The sequence below is a fragment of the Puma concolor genome, chromosome D1 (assembly GCF_028749965.1).
Source record: "Puma concolor isolate L17-30 chromosome D1, mPumCon1.1.hap2, whole genome shotgun sequence".
NCBI lineage: Eukaryota > Metazoa > Chordata > Mammalia > Carnivora > Felidae > Puma > Puma concolor.
The window spans coordinates 6,543,225-6,559,737 of record NC_141676.1 but is presented as its reverse complement, the minus strand read 5'-3'; the positions used below and the strand labels follow the sequence as shown (position 1 = coordinate 6,559,737).

Genomic DNA, 16,513 nt, shown 5'->3' with positions numbered 1-16,513 from the left:
GGGAAGGCCCTGGAAGAGTGAAGACTGACATTTCAGCTGGGGAACAGAAGCCAGTCAAGGTGGGAGAGAGCTTGGGCTGTGAGAGGAATGGCGTAGGGCGGGGGGGGGGGGGGGGGGGGGGTAAGGAAGGACACAGGGCCGAGAGGACAAGAGTGGCCCAGGTAGACCTATTGGGAGGGGGGTGCGAGGGGGGTACAGCAGAGAGCCCGCAAGGAAGAGGGGACAGGAGTGGGGATTTGGGAAGAGTCGGGGGGGGGGGGGGGCAGGGCAGTGAGCTGAGAGGAGCCAAGGCCGCCGCCCAGAGGACGCTCTCACACCTCCATTCTGAGTTCTCCCTGAGAACCCTGTGCTGGGCCCTCCTGAGTCCCGCCCCACTGAACACTGGGGACACAGTGAGCCTGGCTGCCAGGGTGTGTGCAGGGGCGGGGAGCCTAGACTACTACTCCGCTGAACCGTGGAGGGGCTGAGCGCAAGGGCCCCGCCCCGGGGCCTGGTGCGGGGTGCCCCCCACCCCCCCCACAGAACCCACAGAAGTGTGGACGGAACCATGAGCCAGTAAGAGAAGTGTGGACGGAGCCATGAGCCAGGGTGGTCACTCCTCCTGGTCCAGACCCTGGAATAGAGACAAACCCAGGACAAACCCCAAGATTCTGCCCAGTGGGCTCTGGACGCCCGAGCTCCGCGAGCTGGCTGTGGCGGGCACAGCATGGCCAGGGAAGACGCCCCAGGGGAGGTGATGTTGCAGCTGGGTCCCGAGGCCAAGCAGCAGGAAGAACGGGGCGATTCTTGAAATGGCAAGAAAGGCCTGCCAAGGGTGGGGAGAAGGTGGGCGAGAGCAGCGCGTGTGGGTGCCGAGGAGGCTGAGGCGGGCCTGGAATGCCTGACCGAGGCCAGTGCCCTTGGTCCCAGCCTAGCCTCAGGCCAACTGCCCCTTGTGCTGAGGGCACGAAGTCACCAGGTTTGCGTGATGGCTACTTCCCAAAAAGGTGAGAGGCTGCACCCGGGGAGACAGCTCGGGGAGTTTATTTGGCTTCATAGGATCCTGAGGCCGAGGCCCCAACCCTGGCCGGGGCGGCAGGAGGGCACCCAGAGAGTCCTGGCCCCAGAGGACCCCCAGGGCAGGGGTGGGGGCATCCGGGCACTAAGCCCTGGGGCGGGGGCCACAGTAGCAGGGCTTGGTCAAGAGTGCTGGTGACAGCCGAGGCCAGCCCCTCTCCCCTGTACTTCTCCTCCTTCCTGCACCACCCCTGGGGGCGATTCCCTGAGACAGGCTCTGGTCCTCCCAACCAGCTGGGTACAGTGTTGGGCCCCAACGGGGCAGGTGAGTCGGGGGACCCACAGGTTGCAGGTGTGGGGGGGGTGCAGGCTCCCCCCCTCCAGTGTGAAGGCTTCCTGTGCAGTGTAGTGTTCCTGACCCCCAAAGGGGGTGGGGTCCCTGGGGGAAACCAAGGCAGCCACAGAGGCTCGCCCGGCTCCTGTTCCAGTGTATACTGTGGCTCCTGTAGGGCAGCTGGAGCGTGGGGGAGCAGCCCAGCCCACTCAGGGCCCTGCCTCTGGCGCCCACGGGGCCTGGGCACCTATGTCTTTGGTCTGTGCCCTGCAGTCCTGAGGGCCCCCCCGGAAGGGGTTGGCAGGTGGAGAGTCCCAGAAGGGGTCCGAGTCCGGGAACAAGGTCCAGGGTGCCCGGCGGGGCGCAGGCTGCGGCGAGGACAAAGGCGAAGGCCGTGGCCCGGCTGACACGAAGCTCCACGGGTCGATGCGGCTGCGAAGGGGTGAGGGTCGAGGTCGGCTGATGAGGCCCAGGGGCGGTGAGCGTGGGGTGCCTGGGGTGCCAGGAGCAGAGCGTGATATCCCTGGCGGCGGTGAGACAGCACTTCCTAGGAAGGTCGAGGGAGGGGGCACGGGGTCAGGCAGCCACCAAATCCTGGGTATCCACAGGAGGCACCGCCCACCTCTGGAGCTTTCCTATCTGCACAGCGAGCTGCCTGACTCATAACGTCCACGGCCCTTTATACTCTGCGGTGCATCTGTTTAATTACCCAGTGGTTAAGAGCAAGGCCTCTGGCGTAGACGGGCCTGGGCTTGGATCCCAGCTCTGCCACTTAACTGCTGAGAGCCTTGGGTCCCTCATCTCTCTGTGCCTTAAACCTCATCTAAAAAATGGGTATAACAAGAGTATTTTGTTCACAGGCCCGTCATGTAATTAAGTGAGACAATCTCTCCGTGGCTCAAGGAACAGCGCCTGGCACAAGTAGGCAACCAGGAGGCGTTTGCTGTCATTATCTCACCAGGATTATTTCTATTCTTTCACAACCTGCCTGGCCATGCCCCCCCACCCCAGCCCCCTCTCCCGCCACTGGGTGGCTGAACTTAGAACTCAGTTCCTTCCCTGCGTCCCCAGTGCCCTGAGGGCCTGGTCTGGGATCCAGCAGATGGCTGTGGCCCCAGCCTTACTGCCCCACACGTCCCCAGCGGCCTCTCCTCCCCGCTGTCACCCACAGTAGGCCTGCTTCGGGCCACTCACCGCGCCTCTCCTCCTCGCGCCGGGGGCTCTTGGCTGACAGCTGGCCCACGGGGACTCCCAGCTCCAGCAGCAGGGGCGCAGGGGTGGGCGGGCCGGGGGCGTCCGGGCTCAGCGGGGAGGGGGGGGCGTCGGGCCTCTTGGGGGAGAAGCGGATGAGCTGGGAGGGGGGTGGCTCGGCGGCTGACGGTGTAGGCAGCGGCGCGCGGGGCGTTGGCGACGGCTCCCCACGCTCGCGGCCCGGGCCGCCCGGCGACGGTGACGGCGACGGCGGCTGCAGGTCGCGGCCCAGGCCCAGGGAGGCGAGCAGGGCTGTGCCGCGCAGCAGCGCGCGCTGGATCAGCTTGGGCGTCCCGGAGCCGCTACCGCGCTCCGCGGGGCCTGGGCGCCGAGGCTCCTCGGGCTCCGGGCTCGGCCGCGGGGGGTTACCTGGCAGCGGGGGCGGGCACACGTTAGGCCGTCTTCCGGGCGGGGGCCACAAAGGGCCCTCAGCGGCCTAGAACAAGGACTGAGTTCTGCTCCCCACCAACGTCCTCCCTGACTCCTTTACTCCCCGACCCGGTTCCTCCCTGCCCACCGATCTCGCCCATCGCGCGTTCTCCCTCTCCCTCTCCCTCTCCCTCTCCCTCTTACACACACACACACACACACACACACACACTCACACTCTCTGGCCTTTCAGAAGTGGCAGGTGTGGGGAGGGCAGGCATGCTCAGGAGCTTGCAGGAGCAAAGCCTGGGAGGCAGCCAGGTGCCTTGGAGCCCAGAGATGGGGGTTGGGGTGAGAAGGGGAGGCGGGGTCCACCAGGAAGCGAGCTGAGGTCGCATCACAGCTGACCTCGTTGGCCTCTGTGGCCAGCCAGGGGCATCTGCATGGCTCCAGGGACAAGGCTGGGATCGATGCCCTGTGCTCTGTGCCCCCCTCCTTCCTGACTGGTCAGCCCTGGCCCTTCTGCCCACCTGCCCCTACTCGATCAGCCACACAGGTCAATTCCAATGCAACGACAGCCCGGAGAGGCACACATCACTGTCCCTATTCTAGAAATGAGGAAACTGAGGCTCAGAGAGGTCAGTTGTTTGTGCCAGGCCTGAGTGCAATGATTCAGGGGCATTATGTTGTCTGATCCTCGTGCCCCAGGGTCTCCAGGCTCAGAGAAGTTAGGCACTTGTCTGAGACTGCACAGCCAGTGAGGGCCGGAGATGGCCTCACTCCAGGTGGAGGCTGGTCTCCACCATTTCCCAGCTGGACTCTGCTCTGGATTTCAGAACATCAGTGTCCTACTTGTGGGCCCAAGGTTGGCCTGACTCCATTCTAGACCACCAGGAATAGGCCTGGAGAAGCTGACATTGAGAAGGTGGTGGTGGTAGGGTCCTATGATGGCCTCCCACGAAGCCCAATTTTGTCAGTTCCTCTCTGGCTCTAGAATCTGCCATCGTTCTCCATTACCACTAAAATAAAGTCCAAGCTCCTTGGCTGAGCTTTCAAAGCCTTCCTCTACTCCACCCTCCTCGGGCCAGGCCTGGAGTGGGACATGGGGCTGGGGGTCCAGAGGAGGAAATGCAAGGCTGGGGAAACTGAACTTTTACTGCCAGGGCTTGGCTCAGGGTCCCTTTTCTCAGCCACAACCCTTACCCAGTCTCTCTGACTTATCTGCCCCTGCCCAGACCCCTGCCTTCTAAAATGCAAATGGCTAAACTCCCCATCATTTCCAGGCCCTTCCTAAACTGTCTCTTGCCTCCTTTTCCAGTGTCACCCACTCATTCATTCAACAAACATCTGCTGGGGCTGAGCCGGGCCCACAGACCCAGAGGATGAAGGCCTGGCCCCCACCTATGGCTTCAGGCCTGCAACTCCATGGCTCTCAACTTTTCCTCCGAGGTTTCCTTTTCCTCAGGTGTGGAAAGCCCTGTGCCTGTGCACACACCGTTCCCTCTGCCCAGCACAACTTTCCCACCTCGGCTTTCTGTGATCCCTTAGTCACCATCCAAGCCCCGGGTGAAAGAGCACCTCCCTGTGAAGCTGTAATACTGTTACTTATAATAAGAAATACATATTTGGTTTTCATCTCATCCCTGGCACGGAACTCCGAAAACTCTTAGATTTTCCTAAGTGGTCACATTGATAGAAGTGAAAGGAGCATTTTTTGTTCTTCCCAACAAGCCCCTTTGAATCACATTTAAGTTCACATTAACGATGGGGCACCTGGCTGGCTCGGCCGGTTAAGCATCTGACTTTGGCTCAGGTGGTGATCTCACAGTTCATGGGTTCTAACCCCATGTCAGGCTCTGTCCTGACAGCTCAGTGCCTGGAGCCTGATTGAGACTCTGTGTCTCCCTCTCTCCCTGCCCCTCCCCCCACCTGTTCTTGTCATCTCTCTGTCTCACAAATAAATGAACATTAAAAAAATAATTTTAAGTTCACATTAGTGAGGTCACTTTTGGAAAGCCTGGTTGCCGGGGGAATGAACCACGTGACGAGAGCTGGAGACTGAGGTCTATCACCAACGGCCAATGATTCAACCAATTGATCGTGTCCACATAATGAAGGCTCTATAAAAAAAAACCCTAGCCAAAGGGTTCAGAGAGCTTCCGTTGGTCAACACGTGGAGGTGCTAGGAGAGTGGTGCACCCAGAGAGGGTCCTAAAGCCCCACTTCCCCCCTTCCCACAGACCTTGCCCTAAGCACCTCTTCCATCTGGTTGTTCTCGATCTGTATCCTTTATGATAAATTGGTGATCTAGTAAGTAAACTGTTTCCCTGAGTTTGGTGAGCTGCTCTAGCAAATTACCAAACCTGAGGAGGAGGTCACGGGAACCTCTGACTTATAGGTGGTTGGTCAGAAGCACACAGGACACCCTGGACTTGTGACTGGCATGTGAAGTGGGGTGGGGGGCAGTCTTGTGGGACTGAGCCCTTCACCTGGAGGGTCCGATGCGAACTCCAGGTAGACTGTGTTAGAACTGAACGGGAACCCCACATTCGGTGCCAGAAGTGAAGTGAGTAGTGCCTAGAGGAAAACAAGAGTTTTTTTCCTCTTTTAGAAGCCTTCCCAGAATCTCTCCTAACCTGTGGAGTTACTGCTCACGTTATGCCTTATACAGCCTTTGCCCCACCACTTACTGGTTTGTATCTGAGTCTGCCCCTCCCCCCCACTAGGCCCTCCCCCAGGGCAGGGCAGGGTTGATTTCTTTTCTTTCTTTCTTTCTTTCTTTCTTTCTTTCTTTCTTTCTTTCTTTCAGAGAGAAAGAGAAAGCTTTCTTTTTTTTTTTTATTTGAGAGAGAGAGAGAGAGAGAGAGAGAGAGAGAATCTTAAGCAGGCTCCACACTCCACACTCAGGGCCTGAGGTGGGGCACGATCCCACAACCCTGGGGGATCATGACCTGAGCCGAAATCAAGAGGCAAGTACTCAACTGACTGAGCCACCCAGGAGCCCCAGGGTTGATTTCTAATATGTATGATGCCTGTCTCACAAAATGCATCAGTATATGTTTGATGGGGGCATCCATTCTTATGATCTTTGCAACAGCCCCATAAGGTGATCACTATTATATGACTTTACAGATGATGAAACTGAGAGTTATAATGATATTAAACTGAACAGGGGAAAAACATGTTTAAAACAAACAGGAAGGGGTGCCTGGGTGGCTCAGTCGGTTAAGCGGCCAACTTCGGCTCAGGTCACGATCTCACGGCTTGTGAGTTCGAGCCCCACATCGGGCTCTGTGCTGACAGCTCAGAGCCTGGAGCCTGCTTCAGATTCTGTGTCTCCCTCTCTCTCTGCCCCTCTCCCACACTCTCTCTTTCTCTCTCAAAAATAAACATTAAAAAAAAATTAAAACGAGCAGGAAAAGTGAGACAAAGGTAAGGGTGGATGGAAGTCAGTACAGAATATGAGAGTGTGAAGAAGTTCCTGTGATCAATGGCCTTGAGAAACTGAGGTTCTGAGAGGTAAGTGCCTTGCTCAAGGTAATTCAGCAGGGATTTGAATTTGCCTCCACCCTTCCTAGCACTAAGAGTTGGCAACTCTGTTGCTTTGAATTAAAGCAGCACGACCATCCTGACCCAGAGATGCAGGTGAAATCGCTTCCATGGGGCCTCACAGAGGGGACATGTCGTGTGGTAGTTAGCGGCTCCAGAGAGTCACAGAGCAGTCCCGTCAGCATAGGCGGACTGTATCCACCAACAGGCACCTTACGGCAACCCGTTCCCCGGTAGTATGGCGTGTGCCTGGGACAACCTCACAGGGTCCTCTTTGACTCTCAGCCAGGTTTCTGACTGTGTGGGTGGCTGGGAGGTCAAGGTCACGTACTCTCATAGGCCCAAGATGGCCACTGGAGTATGGGCTCCTGCTAGGGAACCAAGTGTTCAGCCGGCGGCTGAGCTGGGATAGGTGATATCCTTCCAGGTCAGGGGCAAGCTTGAGAAGGATGGGGTTCAGACCCTTGTGTCCCTGCTCCTGGTTGCTCAGAAAGAGCAAGGTCAAAGGGCTCTGCAGACACGGTAGGGGCCACTTCAACCTACACACCTGGGTTGATAGGACTTTAAGTTCTCCACTGGCCCTTCTAGCTTGGTACATTCTAGAGCAGGTGAACCAAGCTGCCCCTTGGGCCTTCTAATTCTCAGTTCCGTCTCTACAGTACAGCTAGCTTGGGGCAGTGTAATTTCTGGAGTAGAAAATGGAGCGGCAGATAAGGGTCCGTGGCCTTGTTGCTGGAGTCAGACCTGGGTTCAGATCCCTGTTCTGCTGTGTGCCCTACATCAAACCACATAACCTCTCTGTGCCTCTATAAGATGGTCCTAATCATAATACCCAGCATTGCCTGGCACATACGAAGGACCTAGTAAATGTTACCTGTTGTTACTACTATCAAATGTTACTCAAATAATGGTGGAGGTGATGTGCTGGGTGGGGCGAGAGGGGCTCTGACGGGATCCACAGGCAAAGAAGGATGCAGCTTTCTACCCCTTGCCAATCCCGAGCTGCTTGTCCCTCTGACGCAGGAGCCCTGATCTCTGCCCAACCCACTAGCTTCCCAAGCAGTTTGTGTGCGAAAAACCCTTTCTTCAGGTGAAAGCATCTGAGGAAGCCAAAGTCTCTCTGCGTTCAAATCCTTAGCTGAAGGCCCCAGGTAGGTTACTTTACCTCTCGGGGCCACAGCTTTCTCATCTCTAAAATGCCAATAATAACAGCACCTCCCTCACAGGGTTGTTGCTTAAAGGGAATGCCTGATGCGCAGTAACTGCTCGTATCCTCATGGAGGACAGAAAAGCTCAGAACTGCCCCAGGTGCAGTGAGAATGGGCTCTGGATCCCCACCTTCTCAGCTTTCTCATCTTCTTCTCTACCTACAGGCTGCTCAGAAGGGACTCTGAGCACAGTGTGGCAGCCACCTGCCTGGTCCACTCCACAGGCACAGTTTCCCTCCCCTCTCCGGACCCAGCTTCCCTTGGGTCCCAAATGGGGAGTACCATCGCCATCTTCCTTCCCTCCCTACAGCCTGCTGAGGCACAGCAGCTGCCACCGGGGCAGAAAAGAGGCCTTTCGCGGGCCAGGCCTGACCACGAGGACTGCACTATGGGCCCCCTGAAACCTGGGCTGTACCTGGCTCAGTTGTGGACCTATATAGGTCAGATGGGAGTTCTAGGAATGACCTGCCCTGCTGCTGATTTTTTTGTAGTTTCCGCATAGTACCCATAGGAGCGCAGCAGGAGTCTGCTGTTTGCTGGTGGGGGTAGGGGGAGGGAGAAAAGGCCACTCACCATTGAGCATTGGGGGTGTAGAAGGAGATCCCAAGGAGGATGAGTCATCTGAATCCAGGTACCACGTGGCTTCGTCCAAGCGGGACCTTCTCCTGGGGAGGGGAGGGAGGTTGGGCTTCGTGAATCTCAGGACTATTGGGGAGGTAGATGATGCTGGGGCGGGGGCTCTCTGGCACTCACCTCCCATTCTGAGCTTCCCCAGGCTTGGGGGAACTGGGGCCCCAGGCCCAGCATGCTCGCCGCTCTCCGTTGCTGGAGTCCTCCAGACGCCTAGGGGACTGGCGGCCCCATGCCTGGCCTGGTTCAGCAGGCTCCACTGTGGGTGGAAAACCAAGAGGGTCTGAGCTGAGGTCAAGAGCCCTGATCCTTGTCCTCCAATCATAAGAGTCTGGCTCCAGGGACAACTTCTTAGAAGATGGGGGATCAGGTAGGAACCCATACTATTCCGAGGGTGGGCTTTGGGCCACAGAGAAACTGAACAGAACTGGGATGGGGTAGGTAGGTTTGGGTTCTGGGGTTAGCAGTGGGGTGGGGTATCTCATCTAGTTCTCCAGTTGGTATTTGCTGCTTAGTAGTTCGCATGCTGTGGCAAACTTGCCTGGGTTTGCTGGCTCTGCCCCTCGTTAGCTATGTGACATTAGGCAAGTTACTTTTTCCATTTTTCTCATCTATAAAACTTAGATCAAATAAATGCCGCCCAGGGCACGCAGAGATACCGGTCTAAACAGATAGGGGAGAGAGTCTGGGTGTGGGGGGGTTAGAAGGCAGTGGGATCCAGCTCCCAGGGTAAGGTTTGACAGAAGGATATGGTGCTGAGGGGAAAAGCATGGGGAGAGGTTTCTTACACTGGATGGCCCGGAACCGGGGGAAGGTGGGCGAGTCCCCAGCCCCAACCTCGAAGACGTTTCTCCTCCGGTCCAGGCCGGGTGAAGCCTGCACGGTGATGCGGTGTTTGAAGTCTGGGGTTGGGGGGAAAGCAGGGTGCAGGTTTGTGGTGAACGAGAGCCAGGATTCCAACCCTCAAGAGCCCTCAGCCGGCTCCCAGGCCACGAAGGCAGTTCAGGCACGGTGGCTGCGTGACTGAAGCCGGGGTCACCGCTCTCCTGGGCCTCAGGCTCTCCATAAGGAAAGCGGACAGCCAGGACTCCACCAACCGAAGATTCCCCGGAGGCGACCCGCCGGGCGCCCACGGCCTTCCCCGAACTTTCATGAGCCCCGCCCCTCTCCGGGAGCAGCCACTCCCTGGACGCCATGCAAATATTTCCGCCAGAGCCCGCCCACATGAGAAAAACAACACCCCCCGGCCCCACCCCTTCCAGCCTTCAGCTCACAGTCCCACCCACCAGCACCCCAGACCAATCCCAGTGAGGGCAGCACAAGCCCGACCCCCACCTCTCCGCTCATAACCAATGACTGGGAGGCGCGCTAGACCCCGCCCCTTACCGAGGGGCATGCTGATGCGCTCGCCGCCGTCTCGCGCGCGGAGCTTGCTGCGCTTGAAGGTGCCGCGGCGGCGGCGCACGTGCGGCCGCTCCCGGTCCACCTGCTGCAGCAGCAGCGTCAGCTCGCGCTCGAACACCTCCAGCTCCCACTGAGCCAGCAGGTGCTCGCGCCGCCGTAGCTGCTCTGCCTGTGACCGCTGCTCACGCGCCGCGCGGGTCAGCTCCTCCTCGCGGCTCAGAAGTTCCTGCGCCCGGGACAAGGAAGGTGGTGGGATCAGCCCAGTAAGGACCCTAGCGTCCGCCCCCACTCTCTGCCCCACGGAGACCGTGGAGGCACTTCCCGGCCTCTCTTTCCAATCCCGTCACCCCAACCCCTCCCACCTTTTCCTTGGCCCGCAGTTCGTCGAAAAGGCCTTGGATCTCACGCTTCCAGCCTTCCTGCATGGAATGGAAGGAGTCCCGCGGCATTTCCCGCAGGACCTGCGCCTCTAGCGCCTCCAGCTGCTGCAGGATGGAGGCAAAGTCGGGCCTGCGGTGGGGGTCCTGCGCCCAGCAGTCTGGGGACACGAGTGGAGGGGGAACAGAATGAGAAAGGGTCTGTGGGTGGGCGTGTCCTGTGCCAAAGGGCTCTGCCCCACACCCTTCAGTCCCATATCCTTACCTGCCATGAGCTGTGCGAAGGGCTCAGGGCAGGTGGATGGGATGGGCAGTGTGAGCTTGTTGACAGCTACTCCGTAGGCTACAGCAAGGCAGTCGATACCACGGTAGGGCACCTCCCCAGTCAGCAACTCCCACAGCAGCACCCCAAAACTGTAAGCAAGACAAAGGGTCTGTGTCCCGTCCTCTACTTACTTATTACTATTTCACCCCAAAGCAACTAGGAACCAAATGATTTGGGTCCCTCCCCCTGGGCTCTGCCTGTCTGCCCAGCCCTAGATTTTGGCAGCCACCTCTGCCCTCTTCAGCCCCACGGATGGCCTTGTCCTGTCTCTACCCAGGCCTCACCTCCAGACATCGCTGCCCTTAGAGAAAGTGGAGGCCTTGATAACCTCAGGGGCCATCCAGGCATAGGTGCCCGCAGCACTCATTTGTGTAGTTTTGTGCCACTCTCGGGCCAGTCCGAAGTCAGTGATCTTCAGGGTCTTGTGGTCCATGTCATCACCTTCAATGGGCTGCAGCAGCAGAACTGGGGAAGAGGGTGGGGGGCAGGACTGTGGGTGCTCCATGCTCAGTTAGTGGGGACAAGGGAGGAGCTAGGAGCAAACCATCATCTCACAGACAGGCTGGCTAGGTACTGGAAGCACAGAGGTGATCTTGCTCTGGAGAACTCACAGCTGGAGGTTGGGGTAGAATCAGACAAAAATAATAATGCTGGGAAACATTAATGGAGGGGCTACCTGAGGCCAGGCATTAACACTCAGCTCTAGCATTCACAAAACCATCTCCGAGGTACCCATCATTATCCCCATTTTACAGAAAAGGAAACGGAGCAGAGAAACCACTTAGTCAGCATCACATGCAAATAAAGAACGGAGTCCAACCTAGTCTGTGTGGTTCTCAAGCCAGCGTTCCAACTTTTCCCTAATGCTGCATTGGACAGAAACCCATGTCTTGTCATGGTGCTGAGACAGGACTGTGAATTAGAACCCCCGTTCGTGTGAGGAACCCCTTGGTGAGAAAGGAAACCCAGCAGGCACTGCAGGCCCCCGGTGCCCATGTCTCGTCTTGGCTAGTGCAGCCACTCTCCGTGAGGACAGAAAGACTCCCAACAAAAGATATCTACTGATGCAGCTGGACATGAAGAAAATGGGGAGTCTGAGAAGTGAAGGTCCTTGGCCAGAAAGGAGGAGCTTGGGACAAACACGGGAGTGGATGGTCAGATTTGGCAGGGGTTCATGGTGTTGACCCCAATGGGGCCACCATAGTCTGTAGACAGAGGAGAAGCAGCAACTTGCAAATCTCTCATCGGGACAAACGTGGCTCAGATGAGAGGTTTTGAGGAACAGAAAGAGGATAAAGTCATAGAATCATCAAGGGTTTGAAGGGGGCCTCTCACTCTGCTAGTTATTGTAGAGAAATGACATCCAAGCCAATTACCTTTCTGAACATACGTCATTTCAGGGCACACCAACCACTCAGCCCTGCTGTCCAGGGTGAAAGCACCATTACGGGGGCAGCTCAGGGTACTGAGGGCAGAGGGGATGGGCACCTAACCCAGCCTGGCAAAAGGGAGGACTTCTTGGAGGAGGTGGCAGAACCAGGGTATTCACTTTTCCAGGCTTGAAACCATAACCCCTGCTCCTGCTGCTGGCCAAGCTTTCTGGGCCTTGCGGCCGCATCTGGCACTGCTGTCCCGCCCCCCCCCCCCCCCCCAGCTGTCTTTGATTCTGGGGCCTCTGGCTGCTTGTGCTATTTCCTTAGGGCCTCCCCTCCCCTCAGCCTTTTCGGTGCCAGTGCTCCTCAGAGCCTGGCCTCTCCTCAACCTCTGCCCACTGCCCCCAGGCTGTCTTGGCCTCTCCCAAGTGCCAGCTGCCCCCTCCCTGTTGGACTCTCCCACATTTGAAGCTCTAGGCCAGAAGCCAATTCAGCTGCCCATCACCGCCCCGTCTGATGTCCAAATGCCCTCAACAACCACCTCCTGAATCCCACCGCACACAGCAAATCTCCCTGCAATTTCTCCTAATTCAGAGAACAGTCTTGCAGTCCGTCCTCTCCTCTGAGCCAGACTGGGGCTGAGTCCCAAACAGTTAATAAAGCTAAGGACAACAACGAAAGCCACCTCAGAGGGTTGTCATGAGTATTTAACAAGATCACACTTCTTAAATCCTTAGCACAGGGTGTGACATCTGGTACTGAGTGTCAGCTGTCCTCTAAAGATTAGGTCTCTACCATCTCGTGTTGACTCTGCTTGCAGTCCTCTGTCACAACATATTCCCTGCTTTGCAATGGACTCTGGGCTGGCTGCTGGAGGCTCAGAACTGGACCATTTAGTAAACCTTACACGAGTTCATTCCAAAGCAGCAGAACTGCAACGGGGGGTGGGGCGGGGCGGGGGGGGGGGGAGGGCGGCAGGTGGCTGGAGTGGCACCAAGCAAAGGGGTCTATGTGCTAGGGCCCGAGGGTCTATGTGCTGGTCTCTCCTGGTGACAGGACCCACCCACCCTCTTGGAGACCAACTGGCCAGGTCTCTAGCTACTTGTACCTCACAGACTAGTGAAGCACTTTCTCACTAGCATCTCTGGCTGGGAGGCCAGCTTCCCCTTTTCGGTCAGGTAATCTGAGGCCCAGAGATAGGCAGCCTCTCATCCAAGTCTCAGGACTTCTTTGTCCCTGGTGGCCTTTCTGTCACCCTCCACCCCCAGCGTCACACCTTTGAAGCCTCATCCTCACCTCCGCATCCCCTGCTTTATATCGAGTGCCTTGAATTTGTCCCAACCCAAGTTGCCCTTCTGGCATCTGATACAAACCTTGGGGATGGGGTGATCAGGGGCCACCTGGAGGAGAGGGAGCTGGAGATCCCAAGCTCTCAGCCCCCTCTTAGGGCTCCCTAGCCTCTGAAAGGGGCCTGGCCCCCAGCTCCCTCCACAGGCTGGCCTCTGGGGGCCTAGGCAGCTCACACCTCTTCCGCTTCCCTTCCCTGGTCCCTACTTCTCCTTTCTGGGAGGCCTGGTCCAGGTTTCCAACTGGGGGAGAGCCCTTTGGGGGAGAATTGGGGGAGGTCAGACCCAGGCCGGGCTGGCTGGTCAGTCCTGTGACTCGTGGGCCTGGAGAATTCCCCCTCCACTCCCCGCCAGGCTTCCTCACAAGGCCCCCATTGTCCAGGAAAATCACGCCATTGTTTCCTGCCTGTGCCCCCCCCCCAGCCCAGGGACTCCCCCCACCATCCCGCAGACAGCACCCCAGGCCTAGGACCGGGGTCTTCGAGGTGGGAGGCCAGGCTCAGAGAGGCTGAGGGCACCTCGCCTGCCTTCATCACCACCCAGACTCTGGGAGAGAAACAGGGGAACTGGAGGGGGGGCTGTGTGTGTGTGCAATCCCTGGCTCCTTCCTCTCCCATAACCACCCCCCCCCCCCCAACCCTTGGCTCTTTCCTCCCCTGCAGGCAGCTGGGCTGGGGAGGGAGCAGAGGCTGGAGCAGGGGCAGGAAGCCGGCTCAGGGGCAGCAGGAAACGCAGGAAGCAGTGGGGAGGGTGGGGAGCAGGGGCCTGGGCTATTGTTCCATTTTCTCTGGAAAGAAAACTGGAGGAAAAACAGAAGAAGGGAGTCCCCTCCCCCAAGGCCTTCGGGGAATCTCCCTCAGGCTGGGGCAGTGAGTGGGGGGTCCCTGGAAGGCTAGGGCCAAGGAGTGAGGGTGAGCAGAGGGAAGTGCCACACTGGATGAGGGGAGTAGGTGGGGGTGGCTGGCAGGCCTCCCCAGCCCCTCCAGGCCTGTCAAGGACTTGGATATTACTGGGTCAGGGCATTCTGCTCTCCATAAGCTACTTGTATATGGTCAGCTCAGGCCAGGCCGCCCAAAATATCCATGCTTACCTCCCCCAAGAGTTGCCCATGCCTCTCCAATAACCCATCAGCCCCTCCCGCACCTCCTGTTGCTCTACGGCCTGTACCCTGAGCCCCAGCAGACCCAGCCCCGCGTCCCCACTACTGGGAGGGGTGGTCCTGCCTCTTGGCCTGACGTGGCTGGAGACGGAGTAATCTTACTGCTTGAGGCTCCCTTAGCCCCACCACGCCCACCCCAATTGCTCATTCCAGGCAAGGCCCTCTCAGTGATCCAGCCCTCAAATGCTCACACCCACAGCTGCAGACCTACTGCGCGCCAGGCATCAGATGCCAGGCTTGCCCAGTCCCTTAAGCCATTTCACCTTCCTGGTCACTCCCTTTTTACAGAGTCTGAAATTGAGGATCTGAGTTGAAATAAGGAGCTAAAGGTCATGCAGTCAGGGGCATGGGCGGGACCAGAATTCCAGCCCTGTCCCCAGCCTTGACCCCCAGGGGTGGGAAGGGTGGGGGGCTTTCCTCTCCAAGATCTCTGTTCTAGAGAAGCTTCCCACCACAAGAGCAGAGCAGCAACAGCACAAGTGTGAGCTTTAGGGGGAGAGGAAGATGAGCGCCAGTATCCAGCTTCCTTGAAGTGGTGCCCATGGTTAGACAGGATGCTTATGGCTCACCTGAGAGCTCCCAACTTTTTAACTTGGCAGCCATGAGCTCGGGTTAAGGGCTCCATCTGAGGCTGGGGCGTGAAGGACGGTTTGGTGCCTGGGACTCCTGCTTTGGGGTCCGTGTGGACTCATGGCGCCCCTAGTCAGCTGGGACTCCCCTAGGGCAGGAGCTCCTGCCTCTCCTAGATCCCCAGGTGGCTCAGCTGAGAGTTGGCAGGTGTGTGCTTGGCCCACGCCGCCCTCCAACCATGCTCCCCAAAACTCACTGTTGTTGGACTTGAGGTCTCGGTGGATGACGGGCACCAGGGCCTCACAGTGCAGGTAGTGCATCCCGCGGGCAATTTGCACAGCCCAGTTGACCAGAACATGCGGGGGCACACGTCGCCCAGCCAGGGCACGGCTGAGGGGCCCACCGGCCGCATACTCCATCACCAAGCACAGGTTGGGCTCCTCTAGGCACACGGCCTTGAGGGCAATGATGTTGGGGTGTGCCAGCATGGCGAAAAGCCGGGCCTCCTGGCGCACGCTCTCAGCTGTCACACTGATGTCCTCATCGGGGTCCTGGCGAGCTGCCTTCACAGCCACCAGTTCACCTCGCCAGCTGCCGCGGTAGACCTTGCCGAAGCCACCGATGCCGATCACCTCCTCCAGCCGCAGCTCTTGGAAACTGGCCACCTCGCAGGGGGGCGGGCCACCGCCCCGAGACACATAGTTGGATGGAAAGATGCCCACCTGGCCGCCCACCTGGCCCGCCCACCAGCCCTCATCGCCTGAGATAGCTGCATCCCGGGACAGCACCTCCACACGGTCGCCCTTCCTCAGGGCCAGTTCGTCCTGCCCATTGGGTTCGTAGTCAAACAGGGCTGTCCAAACAGGGTTGGCATAAGCCGCTGTCTTCGGGGACCCCTCTGGCCAGCCTCCTCCGCCACCACCCCCACCGCCCCCACTGCCGCTGCCGTTCCACGACCCCAGCGGGCTCTTGAGAAAGAGGTTCTTCAAGGGCTCCATGGCTGGGACCCGATACTGGGGCAAGTGGGGTACCTTCCCTGGGTGCCCCTGGTCCCCACCCCTGCTGGCTGCCAAGGCCCTAGTCCCGGAACCCGGGCATCCGGGCCCTGGCCCTCAGCCCCAGACCCAAACCTCTCTGGGGAGCCAGGAGTATTGCCTCCCGGCCCCCCGCATCTCGGGCTTCTAGAGGGCCACCCAGGGCAGTGTGGTCAGGCTCTGGGGGTGGGACCCCGGGGCCTCCGGCGTCTCACCATGGCCAGCTTGGAGGGGCCCGAAAGTCCCTCAGTCCTGGAGCAGTCCTGGGAGGCTGGCTCCGGCACTCGCCAAGTGTAAGGTGGGGCCAGCAAGGGGCAGCGCCTGGACTCCGGTTGGGTCTTTTTGCGCAGGGGGTGGCTGGAGTGTCCCTAGTTGGGCCGAGCTGCCGCTTCCCAGCCCGGCTCCCTCAGCCCGACGGCTCCAACCCCGTTCCCTTCTTCCTCCTCCCTTTGTACTTTGGCCCCGGGGGCGGGAGGCAGAGGTGGAGGGTGGAGTTTCACTTTTTTCCGCTCTTCTCCCTCCTGCAGGAAACAGCATCAGATGACGCGGGCGGGTAGCCCTGCTCCCCTCCCAGAGGCTGCCGGAGCA

General features: G+C 58.7%; 1 protein-coding gene across 1 annotated transcript; it reads right to left on the bottom strand.

The window, feature by feature from the left end:
• Window positions 1-1,007: 1,007 nt before the first annotated feature.
• MAP3K11 (mitogen-activated protein kinase kinase kinase 11) lies at window positions 1,008-16,479 on the bottom strand. The gene is made up of 10 exons (XM_086676917.1): window positions 15,148-16,479; window positions 10,728-10,908; window positions 10,384-10,532; window positions 10,104-10,279; window positions 9,724-9,967; window positions 9,126-9,239; window positions 8,461-8,596; window positions 8,281-8,372; window positions 2,525-2,950; window positions 1,008-1,877 (listed from the first exon to the last, which is right to left on the bottom strand). The coding sequence occupies exons 1-10, from the start codon at window positions 15,887-15,889 to the stop codon at window positions 1,540-1,542; spliced, it is 2,598 nt and encodes an 865-aa protein (XP_086533043.1). The 5' UTR covers window positions 15,890-16,479; the 3' UTR covers window positions 1,008-1,539.
• Window positions 16,480-16,513: the final 34 nt, after the last annotated feature.